At 47.1% G+C, this 15,140-nt stretch overlaps 1 protein-coding gene across 4 annotated transcripts in view; it reads left to right on the top strand.

Annotated features, from left to right (window-relative positions):
- TNRC18 (trinucleotide repeat containing 18) overlaps nucleotides 1-15,140 on the top strand; it is a 54,341-nt gene that overhangs the window by 27,512 nt on the left and 11,689 nt on the right. For 3 of the 4 annotated variants that reach the window (XM_053958055.1, XM_053958056.1, XM_053958054.1), the window contains exons 11-16: nucleotides 504-640; nucleotides 1,130-1,258; nucleotides 3,051-3,225; nucleotides 4,268-4,628; nucleotides 6,935-7,219; nucleotides 14,218-14,457. In XM_053958055.1, coding sequence (XP_053814030.1) covers nucleotides 504-640; nucleotides 1,130-1,258; nucleotides 3,051-3,225; nucleotides 4,268-4,628; nucleotides 6,935-7,219; nucleotides 14,218-14,457 — 1,327 coding nt within the window. The remainder of the gene's footprint in view (nucleotides 1-503; nucleotides 641-1,129; nucleotides 1,259-3,050; nucleotides 3,226-4,267; nucleotides 4,629-6,934; nucleotides 7,220-14,217; nucleotides 14,458-15,140) is intronic. The other variant, XM_053958057.1, reaches the window with a different exon arrangement.

Here is a 15,140-nt window from a genome sequence, read left to right as displayed (position 1 = left end):
TAGGTTCTTCCCTTGTTTGTTACTGGAAGTTCAGCAGGACCCTCGTCAGCCCCTGGAAGTGGTGTTTTAATGTGAAACCAGAGGAACCCGTGTGTTACTGTTTTGGTCAGAGGATAAATAAAAATATTGGCAGCAGGGTTTTTCCTTGTTTATTTTTAATTTTTGGCCCTTCCCTGTGGAAGAGACTGATAAATTATTTTGTACAGAGCAAGTAAGTATTCCAAGATAGGGTATATTTTGATCTGTCTTTTTAAACAAGGTAAAGAGCATCTTATCCTGCAGGTTCTCTTCCAGGGTTGCAGTCCCTCAGAGCTGATGCCATCCTGTGCTACAGAACGTCTTTGCTGGTTTTCTTGAGTACCGCTCTGAGGCTGTGCTGGTGTCTGCTCCCCTCTCAGCACAAAGGGCTTTCTGCCAGGCTGCACACTTTGGCCATTGCCAGGGCACCCAGTGTGGCCCCCCTGGACGTGCCCTGACACTCTGTTGTTGCCTCCCCACCCCAGATGTACTCCATCAAATCGGCCATCGAGAACATGGATGCGATGGAGCTGGACTACAGGATGAGGCTGGCCGAGCTGCAGCGGCGCTACAAGGAGAAGCAGCGGGAGCTGGTGAAGCTGCAGCGCCGCAGGGACTCCGAGTAAGTCACAGGCTGCTCACCCAAGTCTTGGTTTTTTCCAGCTGGGCATTTCCACTGCCTCTCGGCCCAGGAGAAAAAACTGCCCTCCATCCCTCCCTGCCTCCTCTCCTCTCCTCCTGGTACATCCCACCAGAGCTTTGCACAGCACACTCCTAGGCTATGTGACACGACAGCCTGGTAACTGGTGACTGCAGCTGGGAGACTGTGTTAGAGACAACCTTGGCTTCAGCAGCTCAGTTTAGCAGTTTGGTGGCAGGCGAAGGTTCTGGGTTGGCTCCCGTTCTTGCTTGCTTTCTTTTAATTATTTTCCCTTTTTCTTCTTTTTTGGATTTGTTTTCTTTATTTTTTTCCCTGTTTGTTTTGCCTTTCAGTTGCAAAATTTGCTTTTGCTTTTTTTTTTTCCCTTTGCCTTTTGTTTTGTTTTTTTTTTTTTTTTTTTTTTTTTTTTTGTTGCCTTGGTTAACAGTGAAGCGTATGGTTTTTTTAAAGGGAAAAGCATGACGAGAAAAGTAGAAGCTTGGCGAGAAGAGGCCCTGGAAGGCCCAGGAAGAGGAAACTTGGATCAAGCGCTCTGTCACCCATTAAGGAGAGAGGGAAGAGTGACAGCAAGAGTGGAAAGTAAGGCTGGAATTTGGGGAAGACGGGAACATGGCAGGGTCACTGCGCCAGGGTCTGACTTGGGGACAGCATCTCGGATGCAGCGGGGGCTCGTTGTGTTGGCAGGCTGGCCGCAGCGGTGGCAGCGCGTGCCCTTAACGTGAGTGTGTCCTTGCCGTGGGAATGCAGTGCCAGTGTCCTCCCTCCCCGCAGCTGGAGCACCTGTCTGGTGTTGGGTGCAGGCAGGACAGGTGGAGTTGAGCAGCTGTGAGGTGATGTGGCTGGCAGGGAGCTGTAGGTGAGGTTTCGGAGTTGGGGAATGTGTCCTCGTGTGCTTTCAGGAGAGCAGATGGTGCAATCAGGTGCTGTAGAGCCAATTGCGGGGATGTTGATGTCAAAACTGGGAAGGACAGGGCTATTCCATTTTATCTACTTTGCAGGACCTTTCTGCTGTGTTTCTTCTGTCTTCCTCTCTGTTCCCTGAATCAGTGGGAGTTGGTTTTACCTGACATCTCTCTTTCAAGCATCTGGATTATCCTTTACTCTGCTTTTTTCTCTTTTGCAAGTCCAACTGCTCTTGTTTGGATCTCACCACTGTTTGCCATCTACCCTACCGTAGATGGGCTCTCCAAAGGGAAGGCATTTCCAAGCTGCCTCCCTGTGTGCTCCGTATTTCTGCAAATGTCCTTTTCAAGACTGCAAATCAGATTCAGGTGCCCAGCTCCCACTGACCAACGCTTCTGAAAATCTGTCCTCTTGGTGGCTCCGTGTTTTGCTCTTCGTGTTTGTGTGGCTGGGCAGGCTGGAGGCATCCAGAGGCAGCTGGAGTTGTGCATGTGTGGGTGCGTGACCGTGTTGCGTGTGCATGTCCCTGGATCACAGGGATGCTGGAGCAGGCTGCTCTGGGAGATGGAGGTGCACCCTCAGCCAGCATCCAGGGCCTGAGGTGTTGATTTAGCTGTTTGTGCAGGTCACCAGAGAGGATAGAGGGAGGGGAAATGCCTGGAAGCTGAGGAGGCTGTGTGGTAGTGGTCTGACCAGCAGGCTTAGGGTGAACGAGGCAGCATATGAGAGCTTGAAATGGAAGCTTGGTAGGAATCTTGAGGTGTTGAGTGATCATCCATCAGATAATTACTGGAGATGGCTGGGGAGCCGGGAAAGATGTGCTTATAGTCTCACCTACTTTATTTTTTATTTTAGTTTCTTATTTATTTACCCTCTCCTTTCCCCCCAAATCCCAAAGCAAGTCCAGACGTAGATCACAAATGCCTTTCACAAGGGGCCCGACTTGGAGTCTGGAGTGAGGCAGTCCTTGCAGTGCCTTTGTCCCTCCCTCTCACCTCAAGTGGCACTTCCTTGCCACCTCCTGCTCATACCAAAGCAAGTGTCTGGGCAGTGAGGCACCTCCCTGGGCCTCAGGAGTCTCTCTCTGCACCTGCAGAGTCCATGGAAGTAGAAGTGGGAAAAGACCTTAAGGGCCACCTCAGCTGTCAGTCCTTCCTGTTGCTGCTCTGTACCAAATGAGGCACATTTTGGTGGCTGTTACCAAAACACCAAGCACTTCCTTTTAGAGACCATCTTGCAGGTCTCTGATTTCAGGCACCCTCACCTGTCCTGGTGGCCAAGAGTGTGCACGAGGGGGCTCTTAGGCTCTCCAGTTTGGTGGAAAACCTTGTCTAAACTGCTGTCACTTCACTTGGCTCCTGCTGAGGATCCCCACTGTCTGGGGGGATTTAACCTCACTTTTGAGCTTGGTGGGGATCACAGGGAGGAAAGCCCCCCCACCTTGACCCATCCTGTGCTTGGCTTGCAGACTGAGCAAGTCCTTGTTGCTCTCTGAAGACTCTGAGACTGGTGAGGGCATGAAGAAGAGGCACAAAGGGGCCCTCCCAGAGGAGGACGAGGATGTGGAGAGCAGCAGTGGCAAGATAAAAGTGAAGAACCCAAGCTGGGAAGAGCATGATGCAGCTCCCAGCTTCTCAAATGAGGTCAGTGCCCTCGTGGGGAGCATGGAGCCAGGGGCCAAAAGCCCGTCTCTTTCCTGCTTTGCTGGTGTTGGCTTGGACTCCTGATCTTTCAATGTCTGCTTTTAGTTCACATGGGTTTAGATGCTCCTCAAGAGAGGATTGTGGGCAGTGGAGGGGCTAATGTTGGCTTACAGAGGTTGAACCTCCTCGGAAGGCAGCAGCGTCAAGTGCCTTGGAGCCAGCCAGAGCATTCAGTGCTGCACTGGCTCTGAGTCCAGAGCAGGGCTTGTCTTACCCCTTTGTCTATTGAGGGAGCACAGGGGAATGGACCTCCTGAAGCAAGGAGGAATGGGAGCTCAGCCTTGCTATTTCAAATGTTGGGTTTTCTGCTCCTGTTGAAGCAATAGGATACTTACTGGAGCTTTAAGCTGCTGATGAAATCCAAAATGCATGCAGGCAAAGTACTGAGTTTGAGCTGCTGTTATCTAGCTGTAGCACATGTAAAATATATTTACTTTTTTCAAGAAGCGAGAAAATGCTGGAAAGGTTGTAACAGCTCTGGCTGTAGTGCAGTGGTGCTGATGCTCATGCTGAGAGGTATTTGGGGTTTTTTGGCATCCCAGCCTCTGGAGCTGGTTGATTATGTGGAAATCCGAATTTATTTGGCTGGCTCTTGGGTAAAGAAGATTTTTAATCCTTGTGATTTAGAGAAAAGCTTGTAAAACCAACCCAAACATACCCTAAAAACCAGGTACTGTAGAGAAAAAAGAACTCCAAAGTATGTTGTTCTATGAACATATTTCTTTTGGAAAAACATTCAAGTTTTCTAAGTTAATCTTGCAATTTTGTAGTGCTCAGTAAGAGTAAAACTGTACTGTTTGCTGACATCTTCTCTTCTTCTTCCCTACAACCATGGTGGGTTATGGCAACTGTGGGCTAAGACTATCACCTTGAGGCTTTATTAACTACATGCATGAGACAATTTGGAGGGCTAGTAAAATCCCTCAGGTCTGCCATGATATCTGCTCCGTGTTCACCTTGTCTCTTCCTTTCACCTCGGCAGTTAAAGCTCAAAAAGAAGAAGGTGCCATCGGATCAGGAGCAGCTGGCCAGCAAGCTTGACAAGGCCTTGTCTCTCACCAAACAAGACAAGCTCAAATCCCCCTTCAAGTTTGCTGAGAGCTCTGGGGGAAAGCTCAAAACCAGTGGAGGTGGCAGCAGATACCTCTCAGCCCATGAGGCTCTGCCAAGCAAGGAGGAGAAGAGCCTGGCCAAGAACCTGGGCCTGTCACTGAAAACTGCCAAGGAAGGTAAAAACAAAGTGACTGCCAAAATGAAGAAGATGGAGGTGGGGTTGAAAGTCAAAAATCAGCTCAAGGTTTCCCATTCACCAGCAATATCTGAAGTTAGCAGCTACTCCTATAGTAAGTAACCTCTTTTTTTATCTCTTCTGTCTGTAGGAGGGCTTGTGGTGGGAGTTTCTGGCCTATTGAAAGGGGTCTTGCAGATGGGTCTGGTTTTGCTCATGAACGAAAAGTGACCTCCTCGTCCCAGTGACTGCTGCTGCATCTTTGGGGTCAGCATGGGCTGTCTGCCCATCTTGCTGTCCCAGAGGAAGCCACAATCAGTGTGTCTCTTCCTGACCTGTGTTGTATTCATCGTCAGTGGGGACAACACTTAAAGAAGTTGACCCATGTTCTTGCTTTTGGTGGGAGTAGACACTCTCCTACCTGTCAGATGAGCAGGTGGAGCCTCTTCTCTAAGAGTAGTTGACTGTTGAAGTCCTTGTTGAGTTCAGTGGGCTTGTCTTTAGGACACTCATGTTTCTGAGCATCCTCCTGCCCTTCAGTGTCATGGCTTGCTTCCTGGCTGGCTGTGCTGAGCCTTCCCATCGGTCTCATCAGCCTTTGTCCCCACTCCATCAGTGTGGTGATTGTTACTTCTGAACCCAGAGTGTGCCCGAGGTGAAGGTTCCAGCAACTCACCCCTGTTACAGAAGGAAAAGTCTGAATTGCTGACAATGTTGGGAAAACAGTAGAACCAAGCATAGGAGAGTCTTTAACAGTTCAGGCAGACATTGGGGCAGAGTTTATGGTCTGAGACCGTTGTGTAATGGTCTCAGCTCACTTGCACACACATCTTTCCCTTTGCTTGCAGCTATTTAAAGCCATGTTAAAACCTTTATGGGGTGTTTGTGTGCATAACAAATACATCTCTTGGTGCAACACTAGTTTAGAAATTTCACTAATGGGGAAGATGAGCTAGTGTCTCTCCAATGGAACAAATGTTTGGCATGAAATCAGCCATTTATATGGCAAAATAGGAGTCATTGTGTCCACTGGACTTGAACACAGCCTTTGGCTTATTGTGCTCTACATACTACCCAGCAGTTCTGTTCTTCAAGAGCAGACACGTGTCTCCTGAACTGTGGGCTCTGGAGCTAATGGGAAGAGAAAGGATGGGCTGTTGGCTCATGGCAGAGGGAGCTTTTACAGTGCCTTCACACTTGGCACTGTGGTATCATGAGCAAAAACTCCCTTCCAGAACTAAGAGAGCTTCTATCTCACCACTGTCCAGTGAGTCTCCTGGTGTAGGAATGTTCCCCTTTGTCACCCAGGTCTCAGCTCAGGATTGTTGCGACTGAGGAAACACCTCAGCTTTGGTTTTTCAGCTGTGTGCAGGTTCAGGGGAAGGGCCTCAGCCTGTCATTTGGTCACTCAGGCATGGTGAATTTGGGGAGGCAGGTCGAGCATATGGCAGCACCTCCTCTGATTGCTGGGCCGCTCATGTGGAGAAGGAGAAGCGGGACTGTCGCCAAGTCCTTCTGCTTCCTGACCTCAGGATTTTCTTCCTGGAGTCCTGAAAACTTTGGGCATAGATCCAAAGGGCGAACTGAGCATCTTACTCCCACAGATTTTAAGAAAAGTCAGGTGTCCAAAATAATTTGCGTATTTGGGCTTTGAGCTTCCTAAACTTGCCATTCTTTGTGTCTTCCTCTCCACAACCCAGTGCAGTGGAGTTGGGGAGTGATGCCACAATGTCTGTAATGTTGTGGACCTGAGGGCATGTCCACAAACGGGGAGGTGACAATTTACACCCACTTCTGTTGCATCCAGGGGTACCATATGCTTTTTTTCCCTCTCATCGGATGCCAGAGGGGATGGCTGGATAACTTCTCACCACCCACAAGGATTAGCAGCTTTGTAAAGCCATGCTTCACAGACCAAGGAGCGGCTTGGTCCCTTCTCCTTTGCGGCGTATGCCGTGGAGCATCTGGGGCAGCATGCTTGGAGTCACATTTGGAGTTAGACATCCTGCCTTCTTGGCAGCTGGGCTTGCTCCAACCACACGTGTTGAAAACCCGCTGCAAGGGCTGGTTCACGTACAAAAGGAGATTCAGGTCAAGAGTGTTGAATATCACCATAGCCAAGACAAATTCGGGTTGATGGTCCAGTTGTTGACAGGGGTGTGCCTTCAGTGGACATTTTCATAGTGGAAATGTTTGCTTCATTTTTCTGCTGCCAAGCTAAAAACCCTCCTTGGATCTTAAGGGAGGACAAGGAGGTGGAGAATGTCCATTTGTGATGGAAAGAAGGAAATGTGAATTTCTGTGTTTGTTGAGCTCAAGGCTTACGATGGAGCACCTGGGCAGGGGTGGACAGTGGTGGCACCAAAATCCCCAGACCCCCATTCAGAGATGTAACGCTCTTCCCACCCGCTTTGACCACAGATACGGACTCGGAGGAGGAGGAGGAGGGATCCCTGAGGGACGAGTGGCCAGCGCAGCCCCCGTCCGCTGCCAAGCCACGGCCACCTGGCCTGTACAGCTCGACGGCCAGGAAGGGCGGCCGGGCGGCCGGCGGCCCCAGGGCGGCCCCGCGCAGTGCGGCGGTGGCCGGGCGGCCGCTGAGGCCGAAGGCGGCGGCGGGGCGGAAGCAGCCCTTCTGCCTGCTGCTGAGGGAGGCCGAGGCGGGATCTTCCTTCAGCGACTCCTCGGAGGACTCGTTCGATCAAGGTTATTAATTTATAGCAAACGCACCCCCCAAACGCACCCCGTGCCGCGGCCGTGTGGGAGCGGGGTGGTGCTGAGGGGCCTGGCGGGCCGGGGTCAGCCATTTTGATGGTCGGAGCCAGGGCGGCCATCTTTGTCCTTGGCAGCGTAGCCTGCTTTATCACCCCAACGGTTATTTTTTATCCTTTTTGTATCTGTATCATTGTGATATTTTTACTGGCTGGCTCTTTTAGAGCTTTTATATCGACTGGGTTTTAGTGTCTGCCTCTCCCTGCTTTCCTGTTCCCTTCCTCCCTTCAGTTTTAACCTCACTTCCTTCCTTCCTACCACCACCACCATTTTATTATTATTATTACTATTATTATTATTATTTTAATTATTATTATTTTATTTTGGCATGAGCCTTGTCGAAGTTTGAAAGGAGCTTTTAAAATTACTTTCCTCCTTTTCCCTGTTTTTTCCCTCCTTTATTATTTTCCCCACCTTTTTCTTTTTCCCCTCCTGTTTCTTACCCCCCCTTTTTTTCTTCCTTTTCTCCTTTTTCTTTTATTCCCCCCTATTTTTTTTTTCTCCCCCTTTTTTTTTCTTTTTTTTTTTTTTTTTTTTATTACCGGGGTACTGTTGTGTGGCCGTGTGACTTGATGTTTGTACTGCGATTTGGTTTACCAAGCTTTATTAAACATACCGAGTTCATTTTTAACTAAACCTGTGTACCTTGTCTCTCTTGCTGTGTCTCTTATCAGGAGATTAGGTTGCTGCTTCACTCCATCCTGCTCTGCATCCCCCTCCTGCTCCCACTCCCCATCAGTAGAACTGGAATTAACCTAGTTTGGGGTACTCTCTATTATTCAAATATCGCTGCTGCCTTTGTCCAGATAAAGCCTAGGCTTCCCCCTTTCCCCCCAACCCCTTTAAGTTAATTTTTTTTTTTGTTCACCCATTTTTAGTTTTATCTTAGTTTGTTTGCTGATAGACTCTCTCTAGGCAGGCACATAAAACATGGAGGCACTGACTCCTTGTTGCTGCTGCAGGAGGGTGCAGGGTGTATTTAACAGCCAGAAATTTTTCTTTTTAATTTTTTAAAATGTAAATATATTTTGTGTCTCTTTTTGGGTGGTAGGTTTTTTTTTTTTCAGATGCCCAGATGTAACCCACAGTGCTCAAGGATGTGGCAATTACTGCATTAAATTTGACTCTCCAGTTTCCCTCCCTCACCCTCACCCCAATTTTTTTCTTGCAGCTTTTTTTTTTTTTTTTGTCAGCCTGTCATTAGTACTTCAGTGGGAAAAGAGATTACTTGAGACTTTTCCTCCAGAGACACAAGGGGTTTCTGTTTTAGAGCGCACTCATTAAATAATAATCATGGGGAAAGGTCATTTTAATGAGCCCTCAGCTCCCGAAAGAAACTAGCTCGGCTGGGCTGAATGCAAAGCAAGAGCATCCCCAGTTGTTATCTGAGTTACATGGCAGAGCTGGATGTAGCCCAGCAAAAGCCTTTTAGTGTTTTACACTGCTCAGGGTTGTTAATTGAAAACCAGGGCTGGATAGTTTGGCTTTTGTTTTGTTGGGTTTTTTTTTTGTTTGGGTTTTTTTTTTTCCCTCTTGAGTTTTTTGATGTTAATTTCCTCTGTGCACCTGTTTGGTTTTTCTTCCCTCCAAACCCAACCTCCAAAGAAAGATAATTAAAGCTTAAAAAAATAAAAGAAAATTTTCAAATACGGCAGAAAGATACAGAATGTTGATTTGTTTTGATGTGGCTCTGGGCTGGACCCACCAATGCATTTCAAAGAAAACCCAAAAGAGAAATACATGTGTCCAAAAAAAAAAAAAATTGTTCTTTAGAGAGCCCAAAAAGTTGTGGGGACAGTGGGAATTTTATGTAAGGCTGAGATTGCCACATTTCCATGAAGAGTCTGCGTTAACTTCCATTCTTCCCTTCCTTGTTCCTTCCTGCATCTTTTCTTTGTTTGTTTTGCTGCTGTTGGAAATTTTGAGGATATCAATCCCTTTTAGGTGCCAAGTTCTTGAGGGGGGTTTTGGGTTTGCTTTTTGGTTTTGCTCCAGGTAAGCAGAGAGGTAACTTGTCCCTTTGTCTATTTTTCAAGTAACCTGTCTGCTTTATTAGAAGAAACAAACAAAAAATCCCAGTTTTATGGGATAAAATCTGGGGAGGGGAGAGGGTATGGGAGGAGGTTGGGGAATCTGGAACAAGTGGGGAAATGCATTGTAAATCCCATTGGGGTGTCATTTAATGGTGGGGAAACCAAAGATGCAAAACCCCCTGGGGTGGGAGGTGGGTACGGAGAGGGAGGCGGGAAGGGATTATTGGTTACAATTTGGGTTTTTTTTTCCTGCAAATGAAATTTTTTTTTTTTTTTTTTTTGTCAGAAGCATTTCTTGAAGGGATATTTGGGTAATAGGGTTTCTGATGGCTTTCCCTGAATACTAAACCGATTAATAACCTCAGCTTTTCTAGAAGTGCTCGCTTTCTCCTTGCAGCTGCTTGACAACCCTTTCACCCCTGCCCCTATCCATGATGCTTTGAATGTCTGTGTCGGTCTCTTGCATTTGCTCTCACGCTGCACTAAAGAAGCAAAGTGGTTGGCTGGTTGTAGGGCAGACACTTCTCAGCGAGGGTCACTAGCCATGAGCCTGAACCTTGACCATTGTTATGTAGGTAGGCAAAATAACTTTTCTTTATGTCATCTGTCAGCCTCAGACGTTTCGATGTTGCCTCCATGAATAATGACACGTAGCTCTTTGCATTCTCTTGGTTATTTTAATTTTGAAAATGATTGCTGTCAGCTTTCAGCTTTACTCTGTCCATGAAGAGTCTCACATGGAAGGTTTGCACGTGTGTGTCTGAGGACTCCAGAAATGCTTTGCTGCTTGCAGAACTACTTTTGGACAACCCCTTGGCCCAGCCAGGGCAAGGATTTACAGATGAGTCCAAGATGCAAACCTTAAAGGTTTCGGGACCATGGTGCAGAAATGTCCCCACGTCAGGGATATTGCCTGGCCCTACAGTATCTTTGTCAGAGGTGGGATTAGCTGCAGGAAGACCTGTTTTCTGTCATCTGGTTAGACATAGATCAGGGGGGACACTGCTTTCTTACAGACCAAACATCACATTGGCATTCTGATAAGAGGCAAAGCTTGTGGTTTTTAATCAAGTGACCTTGGAGGGAAAACTGCTAATGTGGGCTAAAGCCCATCAGGATAGGTAATTCCTTGAGCTTTCTGAAACCAAAGACCCATAAGTCCTCCTCCTCCATACTTTGTTTTCCTTAAGAATTTAGTCCCTTCTTCTCTGTTCTCTTTTTCCTGACTTGGAGGATGATTTTACCCTAGTTAAAAAAATAAAAAAGCCATGAAGGGTAACCAGTTCCCTGCACATTCCTATGTGATAGTTGTAATATTTTTAAATTTTCCATAAGCACTTCTGGAGTCAACAGCACAGCACGTGGAGGGGAAGAATCTTCCAATGATGAGAAAAAAAAAAAAAAGGTACAGTCTTAAATTGGACACTCAAAAATAAGTAACCTCCAGAATTTGGACAGATTGCAGAAATCAGATGTTAATGACCCAGTAGCTGTCTAAAGTCTGCCTGTACTTAGCCTGCTTTGTATGCTGTAGACCTGCTTGGTGTTATGAGAAGATCATGCTATTTATTTTTACAATGTGAAATGACTGTTTTAAGTGTGTGTTTTTACTCCCTCCCTTCCCCAGCCTTTCCTCTTCACACCCCCCTCAACCCGTCTTGTTACATACATCAGTCTCTAAAAACCAAATTGCTTACTCAATTTCTGTTCATCATTAACAAATCTTCATTTACTGCTCTCCTACAGTAAAATACCATGGCAGCTTAGCTGTTAAAAGCAATGAGAAAACTTAGTATTCTTAACTGGGTTTGGGTTTTAATTTAGTGCAGGTAAAAATTAAAATAATCTTTGGCTCCCATTTATGGCATCAGTTGCATTTAAATATGAATGTATTGTTTGTTTTGGCTGTGGAGTTGTGTATGTACACGTGTGGTTGTGTGTGTGGGTATATACACACATATACATGCTCTTAAAAATGTCAATTAGAAAAGATATTTTTAACTTTGAGCATTTTTTTCTTTACCCTCTCTCAGTGTTAACAGAATTACCATTGAAGGAAAAAATGATTTTTAAAAAAAATGTCTTTTCCCCCTTGCTAGCTAAAAATCACCTTTTCAGGACCAAAAAAAAAATATTGAGGCTTCAATTGTTTAAAGGCATCTGTGCATAGTTAATTTTAAACCCACACATAGTTTTGGTACAGCAGGGATAAAATTTCTGCTTCCCATTAAATACAGGCACCAGTCTCTCCAAGGAGCCGTACAGATGGACAGAGAGCACCAGCAGCTTATTTGTCACCATGGCCAGAAGTTTGGGGACTTACTTTAGAAGCATGTGGGCTTGGAGCAGAGCCCCAAATGTCTTCTTTTTGCTTAATTTGTTACTTTCTGTCCCTTGGAAAATCAGAAAGGAGAGGAGCAGGGATTGTGTTGTGCGTGTGGAGTGGGGTTAGCAAGAGCTATCCTCGCCATGAGAGGTGGAGGAGGATAGATCTGTGCTGTGAATGTGTTAAAATGGGGTTATTTTCAGGCTGGAAATTGTATCTCCTGCAGATAAAAATGTAAGTGTTGTGGTAAAAATGCTGACAAGGGACTGTCTTCAGTTGTCTTTCCGTAGTGTGACACCGTGTATGAGCAGGAGGTTGGAATAACCACAGGCACCTCATTGTGTTGTGTATTTTCTGTAGCCTGAGGAACAGCCACTGCCATCCTGGCTTTTAAATCTGTTTTACCTGAGTGCCTCTGAAATACTGGAGCTGCTGGGCACCCTTCTGCCCTTGCACATGCAGCGTGTAAGTGCTGAAGGAATGGTGCTGCTGGGCAGTCCATGTGGCTGAGCCAGTGGGGCTGGACTGGTCATGGATTTTCCTGCAAGCTTTCCCCACCCCACCCCATTTTCCTCCCCAGCTGCTCACTGAGTCACTCACTGCTCAGCCAGCTCTCAGGTCTGGCATGAGGGGCTGTACAGGTTGATTTTTTTTCTTTTTTTCCCCCCTGTTTTTGCTGGAAATTGCTGAATTTCGGAGCTAGACGGGATGGATGGAGAAGGTCTCACTATCCCACAGGGTGTCACTGAACTCAGGCAAGGTTTTGCTGCTTTTCAGGCAGGTGGTTTTCACGTCTCAGAATAAAGTTCATCTGGATTTGTTTTCTCATTTGGCAAAATGTGATGTAAAAAAAGCAGTTGTGACCCGTTTTCTGGTAGGGGAAGGAATCTGATCCCAATTTGCTGTGGATTTTTTTTTTTTGCATGTGGTTTTTATGCAAGGAGTGAACAGAGTTGTGGATTTCTTGGTATTGATTGCAGGACTGTAGGTTTAGTAGCATTTTTATATCACAAGGAACGAGTCTGAGGAACTGAAATGGGGAAGGAATTTTTATGCAGTTAAAAATTAGCATTCTCTGACTATCAGATATATGCTACAGAGATAAGCCATCCATGTTAAAAAAAAAAAAAAGACAAAGCTGCCAGTTACCTCAGTTGATAAAATACAAGGATGAGAACATTGTTTTCTGATATTCCTGTTCTTTCTAATATCATGGAAAAATAACACTTGTGTTATTGTATTTTTTTTTTCTGAGCAACCAAGTGTTGAGGACGTTTTTATCCATCCCTGAGGGCATATGTGAAAAGAAAAGGATTTTCATGTTCATTCCAGCTCATTTTGAAGGGATCTGGTTTCTCATTTGGCTGGATTTCAGACACAAGGATAGTGGCTGGTAGGAGCTGGGGAGTGGGCTCAGAACAGGGCTCCTGCTAGTGGTGGAAATTTTCCAGCAGCCTCAATGATCCTACTTAAGCCCTCAATTTCAAGAGAAATGAAATATCTTTTCCAGACCCACTTTTTGTAGTTAAATGAATATATTTTTATAGATCTGTGTGCTCATATATGTGTGTGTATAAGTGTGTGTGTGTGTGGTATATGTGCATTTGTGAAGTGGCTTGCTCACCAGCACTCACTGGATGAGATGCTGTTAAAATTAATTGCCTCTGAGCTGCTGACAGACTCTTGGGAAGCGCTGTAGGGAGGGAGAGGTGCCACTCTCAGAGCATCTACCCCAAAATACCTGCTGTGTACACACCCTAGAGGAAACCCTCAACCCACTGCTCTGCAGGTGTCAGCTGAGGCAGGCAGTGAGGCTGATTTCTTTGCCAGAATTAGATTTTGGCTGTGGGCAGCTCTTCCTGCCTGCGCTGAGCCGGGGCTTCCCTATCCTGAGCTGTAGAGAGGGAAATGAAAGGCATGGAGAGAGTTCTGAGGCAGAGGGTTCAAACACTGCTCCTTGTCTCCAACACTGCCTACACTTTCCTCCCTTATGCATTCCAAATCCATTGCTTTCGAATTATTATTTCTCCCCCCCTCTTTGCATTTTTGCTTCCTGCCCCTTCTCCTCCCTGTGTTCCCCTTGCCTCCTGCCAAGGCACAGGCTGCTTTCTGGTATTCCCCTTCCATGCTGATCTCTGGTTCTGATTACACTAATGGATTTTGTTATGGAGGAAGTGTTGGTGGGCGGGAGGGGAATCCCACAGCTCCCAGGTCGGGTTTTTCAAAGGAATTAAGCTTTTAATTCCTCCTGAAAGCTGTAGGGAAGGGGTGCCTGGCATCCTTTTCAAATCTGCCAGCACCCTGCTCTTCCCTCCCTTGCCCTGAGTGGGTCGTCTTTGCCGTACCCTGTATTGCTGTGTCCTTCCAGGGTGGTGGCAGGCAGGGTGACACCGGCTCTATGGCTGCAAGGACACGTGTGTGCCCATGGCCAGCGTCTTGTGGCCCAGTCCTGGGTGGCTCAGTGCCACTTCGGTGGGCCCAGAGCAGCAGGGGAGTTGCGGTTCGGGTTGGGAATGCGGCTGGCGCACAACTCCGTGAGATTTGTAACGGGCTCCCTGTTTTCTGCGTGCCAGATTCCAGCTCGGAGGAGGAGGACGATGATGACGATGAGGAAGAGGAGGAAGCAGAGGACTATGGCACGGATGGCACAGACAGGCTGTCGTCACCTGCCCTGGATGAGAGTGGCCTGGGCCTTCTGGCCAGGTTTGCTGCCAGCGCGATGCCCAGCCCCATCGTTCCCCCTCCGCTTTCCATCATCCAGCTGGAGGCCAAGCAGAAGGCGAAGAAGAAGGAGGAGCGGCAGAGCCTGATGGGTGAGATCCCTGGTGTGGGGTGGTGCTGTCGGGGGCAAGGTGGACGGTTTGGGAGGTCCCAGCTGTGCTGCAAGAGAGCACGTTGTGTACCCACACACTGAGCTGCCCTTTCTTTGCTTTGGCAGCTTGGTCCTGATGCTGAAGGTGGAGAAAGTGGCTGATAGGGAAACAAAAGCCAGTCATGGACGTGGCAGGTTAACAGCTGCAGCCATGGCTTCCCTAGGGACAGCTGTGGCTTTGTCGAAGTTTCCTCTTTTCCTACTTGGCAAATTCTCAACAAGACATGCTGCAAAGGCAAGCAGTGGGATGCTGCATCCCCTTGGACAGAGTGCAGAAGGCACTGAAGTGCTGTTAAATTTTAGGGAAGGAAGCATGTGCTAAATGCAGCTGATCTTTAGGTACCCAAGGGAAGCACGGACACCCAAGCAGAAGAAAAGCTCTTTCCATCAGCCCATCCCATCAACTTCCTTATAGAAGCCAGCCAGAAAGACTTGAAACAAACATTCCTTCCTCTGCTCATGTGATTGCAGTGCCAGAATCTGGGTTTCTGCCCTGCCTCTGTCTCACTTTCAATGTGTTGGGAGTTTAATTTCTTCCCCTCCCCATGCCCTGCTGCACAAATGCCCATTGGTGACATTGTTCCTGGTCAGACAGATCTATATGGGTTCCATTTATAAATTCTC

This window comes from Vidua chalybeata, chromosome 16, assembly GCF_026979565.1.
Source record: "Vidua chalybeata isolate OUT-0048 chromosome 16, bVidCha1 merged haplotype, whole genome shotgun sequence".
Classification (NCBI taxonomy): Eukaryota; Metazoa; Chordata; class Aves; order Passeriformes; family Viduidae; genus Vidua; species Vidua chalybeata.
The sequence above is the reverse complement of the archived record's forward strand: the minus strand, read 5'-3'. Positions and strand labels throughout refer to the sequence as shown.